This window comes from Podarcis filfolensis (genome assembly GCF_964270895.1).
Source record: "Podarcis filfolensis genome assembly, chromosome: 13".
NCBI lineage: Eukaryota > Metazoa > Chordata > Lepidosauria > Squamata > Lacertidae > Podarcis > Podarcis filfolensis.
The window spans coordinates 51,136,230-51,160,119 of record NC_139615.1 but is presented as its reverse complement, the minus strand read 5'-3'; the positions used below and the strand labels follow the sequence as shown (position 1 = coordinate 51,160,119).

The window sequence follows — 23,890 nt, the reverse complement described above, 5'->3', positions numbered from 1 at the left end:
CGATCAGCCAGATGGACAAAATTCCTACCGGGCCCCTGCCCCAAGAGCAGACGACCCCATGACAGGCATAGCAAGGTCAAAGCGAACAACCCTAATTCTAGGGAGGGGGGGACAGGCAATCTGATGCGAAAAGAGGAAGCCCTAGCCTCGTGCAAGGAGTTTTAGCATTTCTGGCTGTCAGTCAACAAATGGCAACATTAACTTCTTCCCAACAACAAGGGAAGCCCCAATCGCATCAGTGGCCAACGATCAATTAGCCTGCCCCCAACTCTGGAGTGTCCTGGCGGCCCCCACCGCAACATGTGCTCTCCATGAAGGAGAACACGCTTTCCCAGATATTGCAGCAGGTTTCTTGGCAGTTTCAACAAACAAAATGTATTATTTTATTTTAATGCAATTTAAATGGAGCATAACAGAATTATGGGTAAAAATAAGGAAAAGTCACCAAACCTTAATTGACAGGAAGGATCTTTACGTTTAGGTTTAGCAACACAAGATTGTAATATCTATTGATATGTATTTTCAAATTGACTGACATTTCATAGGATACTGTTGGCTTCCTGAGAGATATGGTTACAAATGAGCTTGAAAATAATAATAATTAAGACTATTGACTAATTAGTTATTATTAGTTGATTATTGACTTGCCTTTTAAGCAATTAATTTAAATCATTTCAAATTGCCCAAACCACTGTATTGGTACCTTTTTGGGGTACTGAAGGAAGTGTAAAAAACCTGCAATTTACTAAATGAAAGGCACCACTTTAATAGATTGTTTTACATACACACGAGAACCAAAACAGCCTTTTTCAAATGGTGTGTCCTTTACCCACAACACCACTGAGTAAAATTGCCCCTCATAAATTAATCTTTCAATTACACTAATGCTTGCAGCTCTCACTGAAACTAACCCAAGCAAAATTACATATGTCTTGGATTTATTTCTCACAAATCTTCTGTGGCAATATACCACACCATGCAATTTGTATATATTTTTCTGTGTCTTGCGTCATCACCTGAAAATACTTTCAGAACTGTTGGAGCCCCTTTGTTTTTTTTTTTTTTTTTTAAATAATATTTATTGAAGTTTCCAAAATACAGAAAGAGAAGAAAAGAGATTATGAAGATACATTCAGAACCTTATTTTCAAACATCCACTTTCTGGGACTCCCCCCTTCCCCCACCCCTACCGTATTCCCCTTTCATATTGTTGTTTCCACAAGTTCTGTTTCTGATTTAAAGCACAATTTATATACCCCATTGTTCAAATTTAAATTTATACAAACCTTATGCAACACCCTTGATAAAAAAAAGCAAAAGATCTCTCCCCATAGCCCGCCCCCTTTTCTTTCCACAATGTCCCCCTTTTTTCCCATTAAAGTAAAAGCACACAGAATAAAAGTATAAAAAAATAAGAAATATATTAGAAAAAAGAAAACCAATTCAGAAAATAGTTGCAAGCCTTTGGATTCTAATTCTCCCTCCCCTTCCCCGGTTTAATTTCCCTTATCCTCCAATCTATGTTTCCAGCCTGGAAGTCTTAAGTCCATCAATCCCATTTTTCCCCCAACTCCTTGCAGAATTATTTCCCATTTTTAGGATTACTTTTTAAAAATTAATTCCTAAATCTTTAAAAATGTCAAATTATAAAATTCCCCCCATTGTTCTTTCAAGGTTATAGTCCAGCTTCCTCTTGTTCCGCTGCTAAAACTTTCTTATTCAGAAGTTTAGTAACTCTACATGGGTTGTTGTTATTCAGGAACAAAAACTTGCGTTCAGTCCCTTCCTTCTTCAGTAAAGTATTCTGTTGTCTCCTTTTAGTCTAAACACCCTGTAGACGAGATTCAGTTTCAGTTTTGCAGCTTTCCCAGGAGATAACCAGTTCTGTGAAATTCCGAAGTGTTGTATTTTTCCCGGCTTACGCCCATCTTTGTAATGTCCCGAAACTCCTCTAGGGGGGTTGTTGTAACTTTGTTTCCCAAAAATCCGATTGTTCTCCGTATTTTCGCCATTTTGTATTCAAATCTTAACAAATTATATCAAGTTGTAACAAATTTGACCAGCAAGGTCCTTGTAATAAAATCCTCTTTAAAATTCCGACTTTGACAGCTACTTTGACAGCTGTCAAAATCACCGACTCTTTTCACCAGGCTCACTCCTCAATCGCCCCGGTTCCCAGGGAGGGGGGTGCATTTTCCTTCTCCTTCAATTCTTCCTCCAGCACAATTCTTGTACTTTCCCATCATGGAATTCTTGATTTTAGCAAAGATACCGTTCTTTTTGGGCCTTGGCTTCCCAATCCTTGTTTTAAAATGTCTACAATAGGGAGGGGGACTGACTTCCTTTTTAGATCCCCCCCCGCTCGTCTCAAATCCAAAAAATTTTTCTTCTTTTAAACCCGATTTCCAATTTACTCACGGGTTGTTGTTAAAAGTCCAAATTCTCAATGGAAGAAGTCAGCGCTCTCCGCCGGATGGCATGCGGCTTCGCTCGGCAGGGATGGCAGAGGACTCAAAGCACCACGCTTCTCCCCGGCACCCGATCCGTAGCCTTTAAAAAGGCTCCTTCACGAGTCGGGAGGGCGCTAGCGGTGCTAGCCGAGTCTCCAAGTCCACGGCCCCCGTGGCCGTGGTTTCTAAGGGTCCCCGCATCGCCGGTGCGGTAAAACCCAGCCCCTGCCGAGCCGGCTCCCTCCGGAGCTCGGAGGGAGTCCGCCATTCGGCGATGGCGCCAACCCGGAAGTCCTGTTGGAGCCCCTTTGAGCAGCCTTTAAAATGTTCCTTGCTTCCTTTTTCTTTGTCGCCATCACTTCCCTCCGTTTGGCTAACCTCACCCCCCAGGCTTCCTGACTCGTTCCTGATTTATCTGGGTAAATAAGTCTCTGATTATTCTTTATGCCGTTGCAAATAAAGTCCTTTTTAGAAACAGATGTTAAAAGGATCTGGCAAAATAATCCTGGAGGGCAGTAACTGCCTTCTGTAAACTACTAGCCTTGTGGCACACAGTGATGAAACAAAATGGTACAGGCTACAGGAAAATAATTAAATTATGGTTTCATTTTAGGAGCCCATTTTAAAACTGAGATTTCTGAGCACATAATACTAACATTATATAGTTGAAAGGATCCTCGTCTGGGTCATGAGCATTGCGGGGGGGGGGGTAGTATTAATCGTGCTTGACTGGAAAGATGTGTGTAACCTACAACAAGCGGCCCTTGTAGCCAAAAGAAGCTTTTGTTCCCTGAAGAGAATTGTATTAAAGGCCAGTGTGTCCTATTATTATTTGAGCAACAGCAGCTTTGAAATGAGCCTTTCAGATTTCAATACACTGAATCAACAAGCAACAAATAAAAGAAAACAAGCTTTGTGTCGTACCTCAGTGCTGCATGACCTCCGTCATCCCTTACCTAGTTGCTGTGTTCACTGACACAATTGCCTAAAATAACTAAAGATAATTGGGTGCTTCTGACGGAATTGGAGGCAGGCCAGGAAAGATGTGGAGCCTGGAGGGGGGTGGAACATCTTCCTCCAGTGCTAAACACGGCAGCCTGTTTAACAATGGTGGTCTTTTGCAAGTGGTGTTTAGGACAAAAAAGAGAGGGTGCCGTCCTGGGCTTAGTGAGATGAGGGACGTGCCAGCTGGGAGAGTGCAAAGAATGAGATGCAAGACCAGGAGTCGGTGGAAAAACATGTATCGTGTGCAGAAAGAGCTGACGTAGCACACTGGGCAACCTGTGTGAGATCATGACTTGTTCCTTCCCAGTTGGGCTAACGTCCAGCACCAGTCTTTTCGGAGGAGAGAAAGGTTGGGGAATGTTTGGGGAGCATTTGCTGGTAGAATCAGTGAAGGAGGGAAGAGGCAAGCACTCTTCTCACACTCAACAGTTCTGCTTGGCAAATTCAGCCACCCGGCACTAGTATGAAAGAAAAAGACCTAGTGGGATCGCTGTTTCTTAGTCTCAACAATGCATCCATTGCATGGTGATATGTTGAGCTACATTGCACTGTGGTCATGAAGACTAGTAAATTCATAATAACTATTACTATTTAGACCATAAATTCAGACTACAAATCCCAAGAAGTTACAGGCCATTAGACTGATTCCATAACTGGGCTAGTAATGTGTTGTCACATTTGTTGTTGATTTCAGGTTTCTTTGAATTCTGGCAGAGACGTGCCAGGTTGAAGACCATACATATAAAGTACATGGAAACCTCATCTCATCTCATTCATTCATTCATTCATTCATTTGTATGCTGCTTTCCCACATGCTCAAACTGGCTTACAACAAAGAAAGGGGGGTTCAGACAAGCACTATAAAAACAATTTCATAACAACATAGCAAAGCAAAAATATAATAACATAAAAAACCACATTACTATACATATATATTGCATACCTATATATAACAAAATTATATGCACGCAGCATCCCATAGCAAAAATAAGAAGGGAGCTTTACAGTTTCACCCTCGTCCTAGAAACTTCATGATGTCATTTCTCTTCCCCACCAATAAAGAATTCTGGGATTACTCCTCCCAGAGCTACAGTTCCCAGCACCCTTAACCAACTACAGTTAGGATTCTTGGGAGGGAGCACTTGAAGTGTGCTTTATATGTATGGTGCATATGCAGCCTCACTCTCTATGTGGATAATTGTTTCTCATAATTTCTTGCTTTTCATCTCCACCAGACACCTCAGCTTTCATTAGTATCCCATCCTATTTATTAAGATATTTAAGATATTATTTAAGTTTGCTACAAGAAATTAAAGAGACATCCTAGTGCTATTTTGGGTTTGGGTCTTCAAGAAGCTGAGCTAAGGGACTTCTGAGTTTCCTAGACAAAAACAGACAAGCACCCAGGAAAACAGTTACTGGCTGACTTCAGTGTCTTTGAGACGTCTGCCGCTCTTGCCGGCAGTGACATCAGGTTACGATCACTATGGAGCTACGTGAAGGGAAAATAAGATCTGTTCCACTAGAGTAAAAAAGGAAAAGGATGGAGAAAGTGAGAAGAAATCAGTTGATTTTCGCTGCAATTCAACAGAACACTGCACCAAGTTGGAATGTAAAATTCAGCTTTTGTCTTCACACATGATCATGCTGATCATTTGTTAAAGTTCTGGGTTTTTGCTGTATAGCATGTAGGTCTCAACTTCAGAGCATGCGTCTGGCTCTACATTGATCTGTAAAAGCATTATTAAAAATAGCACTAAATAATGTTATATAATGTTATATAATGCTCAATGCATTTTTCCATTGCCGGCAGATCGCTGCTCTGCGGTGTCCCCTGGTGTCACATTTTTATAACGCATTTCTAACATTATAACCAACAAATGTAGATTTGCCCACAGACATGTTTGCTGAAAGGCAGCCTAGAAAGAATGAAGATATATCCAAGGGTTGTTTCTTACCACTTGCTGGAACATGTTAAATAATGAGATCAGCATTAGGAGCTCAGTCATAAAAAGAGCAGAAGTAAAGAATACTAAGAATATGGGACCCTCAAACAAAAATGGTGATTGTGAGTCGAGACCCTTTGCCCTTTATAATATGTAGTTTTGCTGAAATATGTAGTTTGTATGAAATATGTAGTTATTTCAGTTATGCTGAAATATGTAGTTTGTATGAATTGATTCGCATTTTGAGAAGCATTGACCTCAACGGTAACCTTTTGTCTTTCTAGGTTAAGTGCAGGGGAGAAATCACCCTGAAAAGCTCTATTCAACAATTGCAGATATTGGACAAGAATGAACACAAAAGATCCGAAGGTGACGGAAGGGGGCCTCAATGTCACACTCACTATACGACTTCTTATGCATGGAAAGGTAACTTGCTTTACATTGAGATATTGGGCGGGGGGCGGGTCAGAAACATGGGTGTATGTTAGTGGTTGTATTTTAGGTTGCTTTGTTATTAACTGTATTAGAGGCCCAACATTTTAGCCTTATTTACACACTAGCAAAACTGATTATAACTAGGGATAGGTGGATGTGTCTGTTTTTTGGTTTGCACATTAAAAAGTTGGAGCCATCGGAAGTGCAATTTAAGGCTCCTGTTTATTCCGCTGCAGTTGTAGACTTGCCTGCCCTGCAAGTGTGGCTGAAGGAAGATGTCATTGCAGGCCAAATTAGGACTCCTGGTGAGCCTAATGAGACCCAAAGGCCAGAAGTTTTTAGAGAGAGAGATGTGAATAGCCATGCCCCATAGCCAATATTTTGTGGTGGCCATTTTTTCCAAAAGTGTTTCCTTTCCTGTTTTAAGATGCATATTTTATATGTATTTCAGCGAAGTACTGTAAGTGAGTTGTCAGTCTGTGTAAGACTTCTAAACCAAATAAAATTGGGGTGGGGTGGAAATCCAGATGTGGCCACAGGCCCCAAAGGTTAAAGGCTCCAGATACAGTCAACTGTTAAGAGCTGTGGAAGAATGTCTGCACACCCTCTTGTAGCAGCAACCCTTAGAAGTGTGTCTACATCTTAATCACAGAGTTTATTTTACTTCCATAAAGTCAGACAATTGTTCCTTCAACTTGTTTACCATTGTGTAAGTTATACAAAATTCAAGATAGCCACAGACACAGAAATTCTGTTTGAAGGATGAGAGATCCACCAAATGTTTGAAATCTGCAACATGGCCCAGCTTGTCAGTTGTAGACTGACATGCATTCTAGTAATGGAGAGGATGGAGGAAGAGAATTGATCTTCCTTCTGCCCACAGCATCCTTCTCCTCTACATTTCAGGTAGTCAGCTGCAACAAAAATATTGTAGCATCTTGAAAACTAATCTTCTGTGGCTTCTTCTTAGTATACTCTAGTTCATGAAAGCATATCTCATAAATCTCCCATCCCTCTCAGCTTTCTGCAAATACCTCTTTGTAAGGACTGAGGCACAGATAGCAGCTTGTGTAAGAGAGAGTATGTGGCACAGGTGGCATTTGAGTTCATAGCTCAGACGCTTAGCCTTTACATTACCCTTCGTTTGTTAAGTTACGTTAATGCAAGTTAGTTGTGCCATAGCTTTACTGAAGGCACACATGTCTGTTACCCCATTACGCACACAATGATCTTTCAAACAGCATAAGTGAATATTTGGATCTCTGGCATCTGTCAATTGCGTTGTCAAGTTTAGATCTGTCAGTTACTTTCTTTGTAAGTGCTGCACTGTATGGCTCTGTTTGACTCACACAGCTGGGAGTTGTTATGACATTATACCTAAAGCAATCACTTTGGAAATGGTTTCCTGCATAGTGAAAACACCCACTGCTTCTGCACTGCTCATTTGGTGCCAAAATGCATTGTTGCCTAATCCATCATGTGAATTAGACATTAAAACTTCTGCTACGTCTGGCTTCTATCATTAAATAAAATAGATATTTTGTTTTTAAACAGTTCCTTATTGAACAGACTAGCTGAAAATTTAGGAGGTGTATATTCTCCAGCACTAACATTGGCAGAAAACATGCTAGATATTTGTTTTCTGCAAGACAAGGGCTGGACTTCCATCTTGTCTAATTTGATGTGGAAAAATGGGAGTGGAAGAGGGATGAAAGGGCTTCTCCTAAGCTACAAAGGGAAAAAACCCAAAGTTGCAGGCACTCTCAATTATTTATGAGGAAATTAAGTGTTTCAGGCTCGTTCTTGTTATCAGGGGCAGGGAAAAAGCTTTCTTTCATAAATCAAAATCTGATTCCTTATGCTGTCTCCATTGCTTTGTTGCTCTGATGGCAAATGTCTTGTGGTTCCCCAAACTCTGAGGTTTGATTATCCTTTGCTAGGGTCTGAGTTCATAGGTCAGCAGGCCTGGGCAGCCCTGAGGAACTCCCTGCCAATAGAGGTTCGGCTTGAATCATTCTTGTCTTCTTTCAGGCAGGCCTTTGCAATGTGGAGTTGGGGTGGTTTTGTTTTTTTACCAAACAGTATTTAGGATTGTGTTTATTTATCTTGCTGTAATTTGTGTGTTGCATATAACCTTGCCGTATTTTTCCACAAACATGTGGTCTATAAATATTTCAATAAACGAATAAGCGTCACTTCATTTTCACTGTTGGGGTGTGTGTGGAAATGAGTGGACCTGGAAATTAAATAACGAAATCTCCAAACAGTTGTTTGAACTGCAACTACTTGGGTTGCCTTACTGGTATGTTCTGAGAAACATTTGCACAGAAATTTTTGAAACTAACCAAATAGTGCAATCCTATACATATTTACTTAGAAGTAAGCCCCACGGACTTCAGTGGGACTTACTCCCATGTCACCTTGTACAGGATTACAGCCTAAATCGAAGGTCCATAAAATCCAAATGCCTAGTTTGAAGATGTATAAAAATATTTATGCTTGTCGTATCTGCCTTGAGGAAGCAAATGTTGGCTCTGTCCTGATGAATCCTTGCACTGTTTTTTGGGTTGTTCTTTTTTTCTTTAAAGACATGAATAGTAACATTTGTTGGTCCACAGTGAGTCAGACGACATTCTGTTGGGAGAGCTATGCAGCTGCATTGTATTAATCACGTATGAGACTTCTCGAGCAATGCAGGCAGCATTACCATCTGTAATGGCTTTAGGGGTTGCTTGTGCGTAAGTTACCGCCGCTCTGGGCTAGGTTGGCTGGTTAAACCGTTTCTCGCTGGACAGCCATACACTCCGTGGCTGTTTCAGTCGCTGGCAGAATCCGTCAGCGGGCGTTTCTTAAACCTCTTCCAGCAAAGAAGCTCTTTGACGCCAAGTCACCGCCTACTTTCCCTGTGCAGAAGTCTTCTGCGCAGGGTGGGTGTGGGCAGCGGAGGACCTGTGCTCTCCTCGCTGGTCTCCTGCGAAGAGTCCTGGAGCCCCCTCTCTGCTTCCCCCATCGGCCCCCCTCTATCCCTGGTGTTGCGCTGATTTTCTTCCCCAGCCGGAGACCTGCCTCTCTCCCTGCTTGGCCCCTCTCCAGCATCACTGTGGAGCCTCGCCTCCTCCGCTAGTTCCGATGGCAGTTCCCTGACACCATCCAGCTCTAAAATTTGTTAAATGTTAATGTTTCTGTGTAAATCATTTCCCACTAATAGATGGATATGTGTTGTTCAGGCTGTCTGCTGACAGCGAGGCTGGAAGAACGGAGGGCTCAGGATGCCAGGGTCAGACCCACCCCCATCGCAAGGAACTTGGTGCACAAGTTTGGGGGGAAGCCCCAGGACTACAACGCGTTCCGAACGAAAATAGAGTACGCTTTGGAACTGCAGCATGATGACTTTGCGCATGATGGGGAGAGGGTGGCCTACATTGTGGGGCATCTGGAGGATGGGGCGCGGGAATGGATCAGGCCCCTAATGGCAACGCAAAATGCCGCCTTGAAAGACGTCAGGAATTTTTTTCAGGCAATGAATGCAATGTTTTCAAGCGAAGTGGAGCAAAATGTGGTTCGACGGCAATTGATGGGGTGCAAGCAGGGGAGCCAATCTGTCAGCTGTTCTAAACCTCGGTTCCTCTCCACCAGATTCTGCACTCCAGCTGCTCGCTCCGTGGCGCCGGCTTCTCCGGTTTGACTCATTATGCTCCCCTGCCTGTCGCTGCGCACAAGCAACTTCAGGGACTGACGGATTGCTGTAATGGCTTTAGGGGTTGCTTGTGCATAAGTTACTGCCGCTCTGGGCTAGGTTGGCTGGTTAAACCGTTTCTCGCTGGACAGCCATACACTCCGTGGCTGTTCAGTCGCTGGCAGTATCCGTCAGTGGGCGTTTCTTAAACCTCTTCCAGCAAAGAAGCTCTTTGACGCCAAGTCGCCGCCTACTTTCCCTGCGCGGAAGTCTTCTGCGCAGGGTGGGTATGGGCAGCGGAGGACCTGTGCTCTCCTCACTGGTCTCCTGCGAAGAGTCCTGGAGCCTCCTCTCTGCTTCCCCCATCGGCCCCCCTCTATCCCTGGTGTTGCGCTGATTTTCTTTCCCAGCCGGAGACCTGCCTCTCTCCCTGCTTGGCCCCTCTCCAGCATCGCTGTGGAGCCTCGCCTCCTCCGCTAGTTCCGATGGCAGTTCCCTGACACCATCCAGCTCTAAAATTTGTTAAATGTTAATGTTTCTGTGTAAATCATTTCCCACTAATAGATGGATATGTGTTGTTCAGGCTGTCTGCTGTCCATAGTCTGTCAGGCATGATGGTCTGATATCTCCGCTTTGAGCATGAACAGACCCTGTGTTATCATGCTTTCTTCTTTTCAATAAAGATGTCATAGCTCTATAGCACAGCTTTCTCAGTAAGATTGTTAACAAGTTGAAGGCAAATTTTATTATTTTATTTATGGTTAAAGATGCTGGAATTATTATTATTTACCTTGATTAAGCATTTGGCTAGGCCTCTGGGGCAACATAGAATTATTTCAGGCCATAGCTAGTCTGTGGACCTCCAATTTCGTTTATGTAGCTCACTGCCTTGTTTAGCAACATAATTGTGCATTTCTGTTGTTTCAGTTACATAATACTTTTAGATATGTTGGATATATCTGTTCTAGTCCGTTTACATTTTTAAGATTTACAGATGTGTAGATGTATTTCTCTTTTGTGCTTGCATTCATGTATATTTTGCTTTGCTTTGTTTCAGGAGGTTGGCAGCATCATTGGAAAGGTCAGTGACCCACTTTTTGAGGGTGGTTTTTTTTTTGAGTCAGCTCAGTTTACTTGATATTTTTCTACAAATTCACCAGTCATGGAGCGTGTTAGTGTGAGCTAATAAATGCTTTCTGTTTCTTTAACAGAAAGGTGAAACTGTCAAGAAAATGAGGGAGGAGGTAAGATGTAAATTTTGTACTCTTTGACTTAATTTTCCTGCAATTTCAGAAAATATATACCTGGTGGTGGTACTGAATTGCTGTATTGCTCACATGTATGAATCAATCCTGCCACCAAGTGGTAAAAAACCAAAACCAAACATTTGCAATGAACTGTAATTCACAATTTTTTGTTATATTCCCTTCTCGTGCACAGTGCACTGAATTTAGTCAAGAGGGGACCTGAGCTATGAAAATCTCTTGTTCAGCTATAAAGCTCACTGGATGAACTTGGGCAGTCACTCTCATTCAGCCTAACGTTCCTTACGTGATGATAAAATGGAATAATTCCATATACACCAGGGGTCGGCAAAGTTTTTGTGGCTTGGGCTGGTTCACGGTCCCGCAGACCCTGCCGTGGGCCGGAGTGCGTGCACGCATGTGCAAACACTATTTCCAGCGCTCCTTCTGGCGTGGAGGAGGCGTGCACAGCTTCCCATTGGCTGCAGGAGCTTCCTGGCCAGCGTCACGGAAGGTGGTCCCCGCTCTGCTCTACGCCGGTTTAGCGCGGTGCCCATGGGCCGCTTGTGGCCTATGGACCTTAGGTTGCCGACCCCTGATACACACCATCCTAAATTATTGGTGATATAAATATTGAAAGCTTAATTCAGAGCTTCTTACCAAACTAATTGTTTAAAAAACCCAAAAACAATTTGGTAAGATCAGATTACTGCTCTGAATCTACAGCAATTAATCTTTAAAATACGGTTTTAGTTCTCACTGAACTAAAGAATTACATGTCTAGGTTGTACCTCTTCTTACCACATAAAAGAACTCACACATTGAATGTTCCTCCATACCCCCCCCCCCGAATAAATAGAAATATCTGTGCACCTAGAAAACTAGTCAAGAAATAAGAGCCCTGTTCAGTCATTGCTCACTTGAGGAGGATTTGCAAGGACAAAGAAGTTGCTCAGTCAGGGTTTCTAAATTCTACACAAGTAGAAAAGAGTTCCCACTACATGTTTGCACCCAAGCATGTGGAAAACTGTTACAAGTCACGGGATGATATGGGGCTGAACGTCCCTTAATACTCACATTTTCCCTTCGTGCCAATAGTAGGGCTTAGATGTTAGGGGAAAGGGCTCTGGCCTTCTAGCCTTCTTCCTAGCATGCTAGATTTCTGTATGCAAGGATTTTGGAGAAGCATGGAAGTATGCCTGCAGTCTGAACTGGTACAGCCCAGTCTCTTCCATGGGGTTAATTGTGAGTTACAACTCAGTACTAACCATTTTTACTCGTGTTGAGTCAAAGAGACTTGCTTCTAAGTAAGCAGAAATAAAGGATTGCAACTTTAGTGTGTGTCAGATTGTCCTCATATGAAAATGCTACAGAACTACAAAAACCGAAATACAAACATTTGTATTCCCTCCTGTAATAAAAGGGATCTTTATAAGTTATTAACAGTTTATTAGACAGTTCTAAAAATGTGCAGTGATATATCAGACTCTTGATATTTCTTCAAAATAGTTCAGCTTTTTTGTTTCATATTTATTAGTCTGGTAATAAATTTTAAGCTGTAGCATTGTCTTATTTGTTGTTCTTACTACACATTGCTAATATTCCTCAACAGGAAAAAGCCTTTCTGTCTAAGATGTTAAAATAGCCTGACTGTTATAGTCTATTTGTTAGAACAATATTATTTTTCATGCCCCGCATATGTCTGTTTGAGAGGATCTCACCACACATCCATTGTGAAGGAAGTGATTCCAAAGAGCAGGGTGGAAATGCTCCCAGCATGTTTTGAGCATTTAGCTCTGCCAGCAAAATAGACCTTCATAATTACGGTAATTAAATCATAAATCTTCCTACCAGAAAGAAACTAATTCAGACTATAATTCCCATCCAGCAACATACCATGGGTTTGTTGTTTTGAAGCCTTCTTCCTTCCTCTGCATGTGAGAGAACGTGATTCATAGAATGATAGAATCATAGAGTTGGAAGAGACCACAAGGGCCATCGAGTCCAACCCCCTGCCAAGCAGGAAACACCATCAGAGCACTCCTGACATATGGTTGTCAAGCCTCTGCTTAAAGACCTCCAAAGAAGGAGACTCCACCACACTCCTTGGCAGCAAATTCCACTGTCGAACAGCTCTTACTGTCAGGAAGTTCTGCCTAATGTTTAGGTGGAATCTTCTTTCTTGTAGTTTGGATCCATTGCTCCATGTCCGCTTCTCTGGAGCAGCAGAAAACAACCTTTCTCCCTCCTCTATGTGACATCCTTTTATATATTTGAACATGGCTATCATATCACCCCTTAACCTCCTCTTCTCCAGGCTAAACATGCCCAGCTCCCTTAGCCGTTCCTCATAAGGCATTCGAAGCTTCTGCTTCCAGTTAGCAGGAAACCATCGTTCGTCATGATGCAACAAATTATTATCAGATCTAACCATAGTTTACCCGCAACCAGGATTCCAAAAGCTGGAGTTTATGTGATACAGAACTAACACAACATTGTACCTTTGTTATATTCTTGTTCTAAGTGTTTTTGTAGTTTTTGAAAAACTTCAATAAAAATATTCTTTAAAAACAAACAAGCCCATAACTGGGATTCCAGATTAACTTCTATTATATAAGTGTAAGCTATAAAGGCAAGTCATAAAAATATAGATTTAAATTGCTTACAGCGCCCTTAATCCAAAGTCCTGCATATGAGTCTTGAGATGCACACGGGGATTTTTGAGGGAGCCATTTGCCCACTGCGTGATCTCTTCGTATGCCCTGGAAAGCCCCCGGGAAAAGTCTGCATCGGTTTCAGTCCAAGGGGCTGCAGCTTGGAAGGGAAGATAGGCACAAACGTGGAGCTCTTGGATCGTGGCAAATGTGTTTTAAGTTTGTCCCATGAGTAACTTTAGACTCACCTGATGGGTAGCATTCTTGTTTTCAACACTCTTCATGATTTTCCTAAACTATTGTGCTTTTGCCTATTACAGCGGTACCTTTAGTTACAGACTCAAATCAGTTCCGGGGTGCCATTCGCACCCCGAAAAGTCTGTAACTAGAGCACCGTTTCTGCGCATGCGCAAAACACGCAAAATGCTTTTTGCTTCTGCGCATATACGCGTGGCGAAACCCGGAAGTATACACTTCCGGGTTTGCCACGTTCGCAAGCCAAAAAGACGCAACGTGAACTTAACACAATACGAGGTATAACTGTACAGTGTCAGCTTTTGTTCTATTTTTTTCAAAGAACTGCCCTTAATTTAAATCATTTCAGTGGCTGTATCTGCCTTGCCATTCCTTCGTTCAATTCTGCCTTGCCTGTGCACCACATGCTGTTAAACTGGATAACACGGAAAAGCGTACTTTTCAAGTCAAGGCTGGTAAACTGTTAAGTAGATACTTTACAAATAAATGTGGGGTTTTTTGGGGGGGTTGCCCTTTCCGCAGAGTGGTGCTCGAATCAACATCTCGGAAGGCTCCTGTCCAGAAAGAATTGTGACGATAACGGGCCCAACGGATGCCATTTTCAAGGCTTTTTCCATGATTGCACTAAAATTTGAAGAAGTAAGTGAATGGAAATTCCTCATACCCCAGGCTACTCTACAGATATTGTTTTAATTTCCTTATGTTTGCTTTAATACAGAATTTGTTTTATAAATGCTCACAGCAGTAACAATGGAAGAGGAATAACAGGCCATTTGCATGTTGTCTGATCATTAATTTTCCTGTTTGCATTCTCTGGGGAAAATCAGTCCCCTCTGGCTGCATGTGGAGATGAGAGAGACAAAATCCTTGTTTGTTGTGTCCTACTTTTTAATTTGAATTGGGGAGGCAGCAACAATTCTAAAGCATCTAATATGGAGACCTGAGACTATTTCCTCCCCGCCCCGCCCCTAGATGCTACATTTTTTTTCATGGAGTTTCAACCAAATTTAGTATTAAACAATAATATGTAACATTTGTACAGCTCTTTCAGGTGTTCAGAGCACTCAACATGCACTAGGTCATTCTCCTTCATGCTTTAGATCAGTGGTTTTCAACCAGTATGCCGTGACACCCTGGGGTGCCTTGAATGATAGTCGGGGTGCTGCAGGCAACACTGGCCTCCGTTTCTCCTCCCTCCCCTCCCTCCTCTGATGCCCTCTTGTGTGTCTGCCTCCCAAAGGCTTGCACAGCTGTTTGTTGCAGCAGCCCTGTCTATAAGCCCCCCAGGTGAATGGTGCCTCTGGGGCTGGCCAGGGGTTGCTTCCCAGGCTCCTGTGGGGCAGTGTGAGGAGTCACCTCTCTTTGGAGCAGAGGGGGCAGCTCAAAGACCAGGGGCGGCAGTTGCGGCTGCCCAGAGGACTCCCAAGGAGAGGGGAGAGGAGAGAGGCTGAGGGAGCACTCCACAAGGGTTTGAAAAAGGGTGAGAGGCTGTAAGCTCTGCAGGCAAGGGGGGACATAACGGCTCCTGAGCCCCACAGGGGTGCCGCAGAAAGAATGTAGTTGGTCAAGGGAGCCATGGACTCAAAAAGTGTGAAAACCTCTGCTTTAGATGATCTGCCTTGGTGCAGGGCAGCTTCTTAAGTTCCTACATGTTGGGAGAGGGAAGCTGATGGTGAGAGGTTTGTCTCCAGGCACCTAGCCAGTTCATGGCAGAAGCAATCTGAACCAAAGGCTTTCTAATTCATAGATTAATATCTTTGAAACAGCAGCTGACACTGAAATTTGGGGCATAAGGTGGAGGTAACTTCTCAGGAGGAGCAAATAAGGAAATCCTGGAGAAGGAAAAGTTTTGATAAGGCTAATGAAGGCCACTGCTTCTTATCCCAGAATCCTAGGATTGCAACCTGATACCTACTGCACGTAGCAGAGACCTATTCAGCCAACAATCTCCATCTAGAAACTGAATCTCCAAGCTGACACAGTTACAACATCTAGCCTAATTTTTGTCCTTTTTGTTTTTCCTCACCCACATGGCTGCATGTGGAGATGAGAGAGACTTCATCAGATGTGAGAGTGTTGGCAATAGCTTCAGCCGTGTACAGTTTAAAATGCAGCTTGGTCATTCTTTTTCTCATTTCAAACTAATCTGTTTTGCATCAAGATGGGTTATTTCATTTTTAAAAATGACAGAATAGATGCAAGATAAAAGATAGATAGGATTGTGGCTAATGACATGTGTACAAACTGGATACCATGTAAACAGGAGTTTGTGCACAGCCAAAACCAACTTTTTCTCATTAATTATTTTCCGAACGCTGTAACCAAGCTTTCACCTCAAAAGGTAAAAAAATGGACAAGGGGATCTGGACTTAATCCTGTCCAATTAATGGTTAATGCAGAGAAAGTGGTCAAAGCCTGTGGCCCATGACATCTTGGAATTCATGATACAAAAAGGTGTGAACATTTATTTTAAGGGCAAACACAAAGCTTTGTTCCTGGCTTACCCAAAGAAAACGAAGGAGAGGCAATGGACCAGGGTAGCAGAGTTTGCTGGGGCTGGAACAATCTGTCCTTGTGGAGGTCACATGAAGATGGAGCAGACTGAGCCAGGCAGAAGCAATCTAAGGCGAAGACCCATGAAGACTGAATGGCATGATCCCTTGGGACCAAACTCTGTGACATAAGGATAGGGAGTTCACTGGGTTGGGACTGCTCTCCAGTCACCAGGTGTTGGTGGCTAGCTATGGAACCCCATCATTGTCCAGCAACCCCATCATTGTCCAGAGCACGTAAATGTGTAAGGACCCTCTTTGGGTGAGGAGCAAGCAGACTTCCTGCTTGTCACATCACGGATCCCTTTGACAGGATACCCTATTTCTGGAGGCCAATTCAGTAGGGATAAATTCAAGATTAATGGAATGGGTGGGGAGGTTGATCTGATGAAGAACAGCTGGGTGTCAGGGACCAACACAGGCTGTTTAAATCCCCTGGGAGCAGACCTGAGGGAAGCCTGGTTGTTTCCCCAGGCCCACCCCCAAAGAGCCCTGCCCTCCGTGCCAGTCCAATGTGGAGTGAGCTGTCCATGTGATAAAGGGTAAAGGGATCCCTGACCATTAGGTCTAATTGCGGATGACTCTGGGGTTGCGGCGCTCATCTTGCTTTATTGGCCAAGGGAGCCGGCGTGCAGCTTCCTGGTCATGACTAAGCTGCTTCTGGCGAACCAGAGCAGCGCACGGAAACGCCGTTTACCTTCCCACTGGAGCTGTACCTATTTATCTACTTCGTGCTTTCGAACTGCTAGGTTGGCAGGAGCAGGGACCGAGCAACGGGAGCTCACCCCGTCGTGGGGATTCAAGCATGTGATAGCACCCATGAAAATATAATATTTCATGAAGAGGTAGTGTGGAACTAAGCTTAATATTCCTACTATTCCTTAAGTACCTTTTTAAGATAGACAGGTTATTTTTGTTCTAATAATTCTCAGCACCCCAATCATTAGTATGATTTTTTTCCTGTTATGCATTTCTGTTGCTTTTAGATTGGCTTTTTCCACTAAGCTAGATATGCATTACACAGACAGTAATGAAGGGCAGGAAGATTGCCCCGTTTTCCTGGCTCACTAATCCCATACAACTCTCTCTAGCAAAATATGATATGGAACTGGATCCATCTATTTGCATGCTACAAAATGAAAAACTGTGTGCACAAAAATATTTGGTGACCAATGTGAAAATTATAAATAAAAAATTCAGTAGACTTCTATCTAACACCACTGGTACAGTACTCACTGACAATGTTTTCTCAGCATTTTTTTCCTGCACATTGAAAGTGTAAAATGTTTATGGATAATCACTACCTGTTGGCTGTTTAATGACAACTAAAATCCTTCCACTGGACACTGTTGAGGCAAAATTAACAAGTAACTTTGCCTTGTGTAAACCCTGCTGAAACAAATGGTAGTTGTGCAAGGCACAGACAGGTACCTGTTTCAATGAATCCTGCAGAAGAAAAATATCAGCAGGATTATGCCTCAACGTCTATAAGTGCAGTGTACAATATATGCAGTGAAATCATACTTCTTCGTATTTATTCTTTCTCTGAGTACTTCAACTGCTCCTCTCAAGTGTCCAGCGGACTAATAAATCCTCGCCTAATTCTTCTTGACATTGTCATTTCAGGATATCAATGCTTCGATGACAAACAGCACGGTAACAAGCAAGCCTCCTGTAACGCTGCGACTTGTAGTTCCTGCAAGCCAATGTGGATCCCTTATAGGCAAAGGAGGGTCCAAAATCAAAGAAATCAGGGAGGTAGGCAGCAATCCAGAGTATTGATTGTTTTCTTTAGCACAGTGGGTTTCAAAGTTTCTACTGTCAGAGAAATCCTGCTTACAGTCTCTCCTGTGTTGAGGGATGCTGCACATGTATCATGGAACACCTGTGCCTTGATTCGGGGCTGTATTATACGATGCATACTGAGTCAGTGGTCAGACTTGCCAGGCTTCACCATTGCCCCCTACAAACAGAGCCTATCTCCTAAAACATACCTCTCCTGAATTTGTAAGTGATATATGTCAGGGAATCTTCTCCACTTAGAACTCAAGTTCCCCTGGAGCAGAATTTGAAAGCTGTTTGGAAAGCTCTGGTGAAGGGATGGCAGGGCTTTCTTAGAGGCCAAAAACAGAAGGTAGCAGTGTTCTTGATGAAGTTTCCGGTTGTCAGAAATGATGGTTCTTGAGTGGTGGTCTTTCTGTAGGAAAGAGGCTCTTAATACAGGCCTTTTGGGTTTCAGGTTTCATAGAATCAGATCTAGGCTTGTTTGCTTCCTTTTCCTGCTCCCTCCTCCCTTCACATGCTCCAGTTTCCTTGTTTCGCGGTGGCAGGGGTGGGTAGGGAAACATAGTTTGTGTTGCACCTGAACCAAGCAACCTGTGATTTGTGCAAACCACAGTTTGCCTTGTTTGCATTTAGTGGCAAACCAAAGGGAGGTTAGGAAGGGAATTGGAGCATGCAAGAGGTGGGGGAAAGAAGGGGAGTGCAACATTACGTGTAAACTAAATTGCAAAAATCCCAGCAAGAAGCATGTTGCTGCCTCATCCAGCCCACCACTGTCCAGACACTGACGTGGACAGTTGACAGCCACAACCGATTCAGAGGTTACAGATAAATAAAGCTGCATGTCACCAATGTATCTAAAATGTTAGCTGAGATCTCCTGAATTGCATCCTGCATCATCAGTTACTTCATCAGTAACAAAACTGGATAATTTCTCACAGGTAGCAAGCCTCAAACACAAGGTGATAAGGGGATTTACAGTTGCCAATTGGAATAAATTATCCAGTTTTGTTTCTAAGGAAGCATGAAACACGATGTAATCTAGGAGACCTCATCTAATGTTTGTGGAATTTGGAGAAATTGTAATTGTTACACAACAGTGAGAATCTTTCATGTTCGTTCATAATTGTGTGTGTGTGTTCATTTTTTATCTAGCCTTCCCTTATAAATAACTTTTTACACATTTCTATTGCCTTTTGGGGGTTCCTGTGAACTTGTCTGTTGTTTTTGATCAGCGCACTGAGGACATTGTGCTCCATCCCCTAACGATGACATCCAATGCTTTCATACAGATATTGTTACCAAAGTAGGGTGCCTGCCCCTCTCTGCTGAGCCCAGGCCTGTGCTCCACTGGAGAATTGATGATGCGGCAGAGACTGTCATGGCTTTAAGAATTATGGTTTATTCACCTATTTACACCTTCAGTCTGCATGGAGAGAGTCCAGATCTTACAGCATGGTCATTTCCAAAGGCAGCAGCACAGGCAACCTTCCGCCAGCCTGCCCAAGATGGATCTCAGCTCCTCTTCCTGCTTTTCCTTCCCAGCAACCCTCGCTCAAAAACGTTCTTTTCCTGTGCCCTCAAACACACATCTCACTCCAGGAGCTAAAGGATTCTCTCAGATGGCCCGTCAACACTTTTTGTCATGTTAACAGGCTTGCTCTTCACTAAGCAAGCTAGGCTGGTTTGCACAAGTCAGCCCAGGAATTCCCTGTCCTCTGCAGCTTGTACTTTAAACCAGTGTTTCCCAATCTTTTTCCAACTGTAGCCCCCTTCTGACCTTGTTTCCTTCCTGTGACCCCTCATGAGCATAGTCAAGGGGGGGCATGGCATGGGGGGCAGCTGCCCCCCCAAAATAAGTAAAAATCAATACAAATCTGAGGTTCTGCCCCCCCCACGAAAGCCTGCCCCCCTTAACAAAAATCCTGGCTATGCCCATGCCCCCCCCAATCGTACCAGGAGAAAGGTAGCTATTTAAATGTTTTGTTTATAAATAGAACATGTTTTATTTATCATTTTTATAATTCATACAAAATACAATTACGTAAAATGATAGTAACATAATGAAATATTGTTGAAGCAGAAAAACATAGAATCCTGGGGCTGGAATGGACCCCGAGGGCCATCTTCCTAGTGCACCCCCCTGCAATGTAGGAAACTCAGCAAAAGCATCCCTGACCGATGGCCATCCAAGCTCTGCTTAGAAACCTCCAAAGAAGGAGAGTCCACAACCTCGCAAGCGAGATCCATCTTCCATGTACTATAAAAAGTAAACTCATGTGACCCCAGTTATTTGACACAGAGTGGGAAAGCTACAGATACAGTCCAAAAGGTGCACAGGGTGTTCTGTATATATGGGGGAATTTTAAAAAGCAAGTGGTCCTCACTGACCTGATGTAAAAAGATCTTGTCATCCGAAGGAGTCCTGGCTGCCTAGATAAAACATTATAGCCCCCCACACCCTTACCTGGTAGTAAGGCCCACTGAACTCAGTGCGGCTTTCTTCTGAGTAGACAGTTATTTACTAGATGCAAGTCAGCAGCACCAGACGACCCTGTTTGGCTAGGTGGTGGGGTGGATTTCACCCCATGCCTTGCAGAGCCGGGCTGGCACTGCTGACGGGCCCTGTGGCCCTTGCAACATCCGAAGGCTCTGAGCCACTAGGCACTGGGGTGAATTGCACCTTGCAGAGTCAGGCCCAGGCTGCCACCGGGCCCAGCACTGGGGGCAGCAACAAGCAGATCTGGTTCACCCAGCCCTACCCGTTGCCACCCCACCACCGCACTTAACCTGACCTGGGGGCTCTGGATTGGGGGCTCTACTGCTCAGCGATCGCCCTCTCCTACCGGAAACAAACCAGGACTGCTTCAAGAAAACGCACATGGCAAAAAGGAGCATTAGGCCCCGGTGAGCCCCACCCCCCTTACCTGCTCGTGATTGGCAAGTAGTTAGCCAGCCAATCAGGATTTTGGGAAAAAATATGTTTTTCCCTTCACTTCTCACTTTCCAATGTGCCCCCCTCTTTACACATTTTTCACATGTGGCCCCCTTGAAATATCCGGGGCGGGCATATGGCCCCTGGGTGGGAGAAACTGCTTTAATCCATGTCCCAATTAATCAAAATCTTAGCATTTTTCATTCTCAAAATCTATAAAACCTATAACAATATTTCAAAAGCGCTGGGGACAATACGTAGCCTTATGGCACTCTGCAGCATAACAGCCAAGGGACCAAAAGGCAGGCGGCCAGTGCTACTCTTGGGAAATGCACCCATAAGGAGGAGTGAAAGCCCCCTAACATAGTGCCCCCAACCCTCAGCAAGGAGGCAAATCCAAGACGATGCCATGGCCAATGGTTGCAAGATGAGATGAAGTAGAAGTAGCGGTTGCATCCCCCCGTCTCTCTCTTGATAAAGCAACCAAGGCCGATCCTGTCCCATAGGGACAGATTGGCATGGATTTAGATGATCAGCCTCCAAAAAGGGTTGCATGTTTCCATGTGTGTCTGTCTGTGTTAACTCTGTTATTGTGTGAGCATTCCTCAACGACTTTTAGATGCCTGGCCTCCAACCCACCAGCTGCCACTGCAGGTTATATAATGACAATGATTCTCTTTCCATGTCTTCTTCTTGCATTTGATAATTATCTAGTCTGAAGAGGCAGAAGGAGATCACTAGCTCATTACATGACTGGGTTACTCACAGCTGGTTGTATGCAGATACTGAGCAGCCACCATTAGTATTCTTTCATCATTATGAAATACTCCAAATATCATACAAAACATACGATAAAAGGCAGATATTGAATAATAAAGAATCACTCAGCGAGGAATTGTGTTCATTTTCAAGGCTGGATTTTTTCAGGCACCACCAATTGTTTTTAATTGGTACTTTAATGATTTGTAAAAATCTTAGTTTTAATTACTCTTCCAACTAACTACAAAAATAGAGGCTGCAATAAATCATCAAAAAGAAAAGATTAAAGATTCAAGGAGAACCATACAGCTTCTGTAGTAATGAAATACTCTAGTGCTTAAGGATTTGTCAAATGAAATTGTTTCCTGGTTTTAAATGACATTCAGTCAGCAGTGTTCCACTGAACCCGAGATACTTGGATGAGGGAGACGTGGGTTTGACTCCTCAGTGAGCTCAGTGAGTGGCCTTGGGGAAGAGACTGTCCCTCAGCCTAACTTACCTTAGAAGGTAGTTGTGAGAAAATAGGGAGATATTACCTTGAGATCCTTGAAGAAAGAGTGGGATACAAATTCAGTATGTAGAAAAACCCAAACCATTTAAATTAATGCCAAAGAATTTTGACAAGGATCAGAAAGTGGTGGCAACAACAGCCAACTTGGAATTTTTCCATTGCTGCGAGGCTTTGGCAGAGGTGGCAGGCGGTGCACAGCAGGCACTTTGGACCGTCCCTGAAACTAGCCCCACTTTGACAGTCTGAACAACAGGACAAAGTACAGCCAGGCAAAAGCTTGCATGCTCCCTCCAGCCATATACCAGGAGGAGAAAGGCAGTGGAGCGCACAAGGCTCGGAGGAGTCCATTCACTCCTCATACATCCCTCCTCCAGGGGTGAGTGAGATGTCAAAAATGCGCCAGTGAGTGAAAAGTTTGTGTGATGTGGTGAGCTGTGCATTTCTTGTAACACCTTTGTTTGTGTTTAAGTCTACAGGAGCCCAAGTGCAAGTCGCTGGCGATATGTTACCAAACTCCACAGAACGTGCGGTTACAATATCGGGCACTCCTGACGCCATTATTCAGTGTGTGAAACAAATCTGCGTGGTGATGCTAGAGGTAGGATGCGGGTCTTTTAAAATGATGATCAAGAGCTTTTGTTGCAGGCTGTCTTTCAAATCTGAGTAACTGTGATTGAGGGATGCTCAGCTTATTTTCAGTCCGATGCTCGCTTTTCTTTCTGCGCAGCTTTGAGGGCCACGTGCAAATGGGTGGAGCAATGGATGTAGATTTCACCTTTGTACCGTAGGCCAGTTTCTACATGCACTCACTATTCTCTAGTCAGACATGTAAGAGGCATTATCAGAGTTCAAGGACAAAAGACTTAGAAGTTGGACCAGTATGGGCCTGGGGGAGAGCTCTGAGGGCTATACAGGGAACTCTGGAGGGTTGCCCTCTGCCATTAGGGCAATATAGCACATAAATCTCTTTGACAGCAGTTGCGGCTCCCAGTTTTCCTGGTTAGTCTTTCTTTTCTACTACCAAGTAGATACTGGCTGTATGTTACATCCCAGTAGCCGGGAATAATATGTAACAAAAAACTTTTAACATCTATGTATGTAAATGCTACCCTACCATACCTGGCGGGAAACGTGGGGTGTTCAAAACGTAACTATACACCCACTATGGATACACTGTCCAGGGGTGCATCACTACTTTTCAAACACCCTGTACAATTCAGGCATTCAAAACCAATCAGTCTTGTTTTGAGTCTTTCACTATCACATTTTGGGGATTCTCAGTACCATAACAATAATTTGCAAGCAACAAATTTGAATGCATGTTTACTTTCTCTTACTGCCTTATGTTTTCGTCCTCAGTCACCACCCAAAGGTGCCACCATTCCTTACCGCCCCAAACCTGCCTCTGCACCCATAATTTTTGCAGGTGGCCAGGTAAGAGCAGACACCATTTTGACTTCAGCCGGAAACCACACCGTCTTGGCCCAACCTCAGCCAGCGCCTGTTAGTTTTCAACTTTTACTACTTTTCTGTCTGGTATAGTACTGCTTTTCTGATGTGATAGATGTAATTCTGTTGTTGCTGTCCCCAAATCCTACCTGTGCCGCCCTCAACACCAGCATGCTCCCTGCCATCCCTCTGTTCCTACCACCCCTCCTCCCCCCAACCAGGTTGGAAGCCATGTCT

The 23,890-nt window shown here is 43.6% G+C and overlaps 1 protein-coding gene across 27 annotated transcripts in view; it reads left to right on the top strand.

Moving 5' to 3' along the window:
• Positions 1 to 23,890, top strand: part of LOC310748288 (poly(rC)-binding protein 3-like) — a 257,271-nt gene that overhangs the window by 207,210 nt on the left and 26,171 nt on the right. For 21 of the 27 annotated variants that reach the window (XM_083583915.1, XM_083583914.1, XM_083583909.1 and 18 more), the window contains 7 exons: positions 5,686 to 5,827; positions 10,570 to 10,593; positions 10,724 to 10,756; positions 14,188 to 14,304; positions 17,844 to 17,975; positions 22,674 to 22,802; positions 23,564 to 23,707. In XM_083583915.1, coding sequence (XP_083440041.1) covers positions 5,750 to 5,827; positions 10,570 to 10,593; positions 10,724 to 10,756; positions 14,188 to 14,304; positions 17,844 to 17,975; positions 22,674 to 22,802; positions 23,564 to 23,707 — 657 coding nt within the window. In that variant the 5' untranslated portion in view covers positions 5,686 to 5,749. The remainder of the gene's footprint in view (positions 1 to 5,685; positions 5,828 to 10,569; positions 10,594 to 10,723; positions 10,757 to 14,187; positions 14,305 to 17,843; positions 17,976 to 22,673; positions 22,803 to 23,563; positions 23,708 to 23,890) is intronic. The other 6 variants (XM_083583903.1, XM_083583902.1, XM_083583904.1 and 3 more) reach the window with 2 other exon arrangements.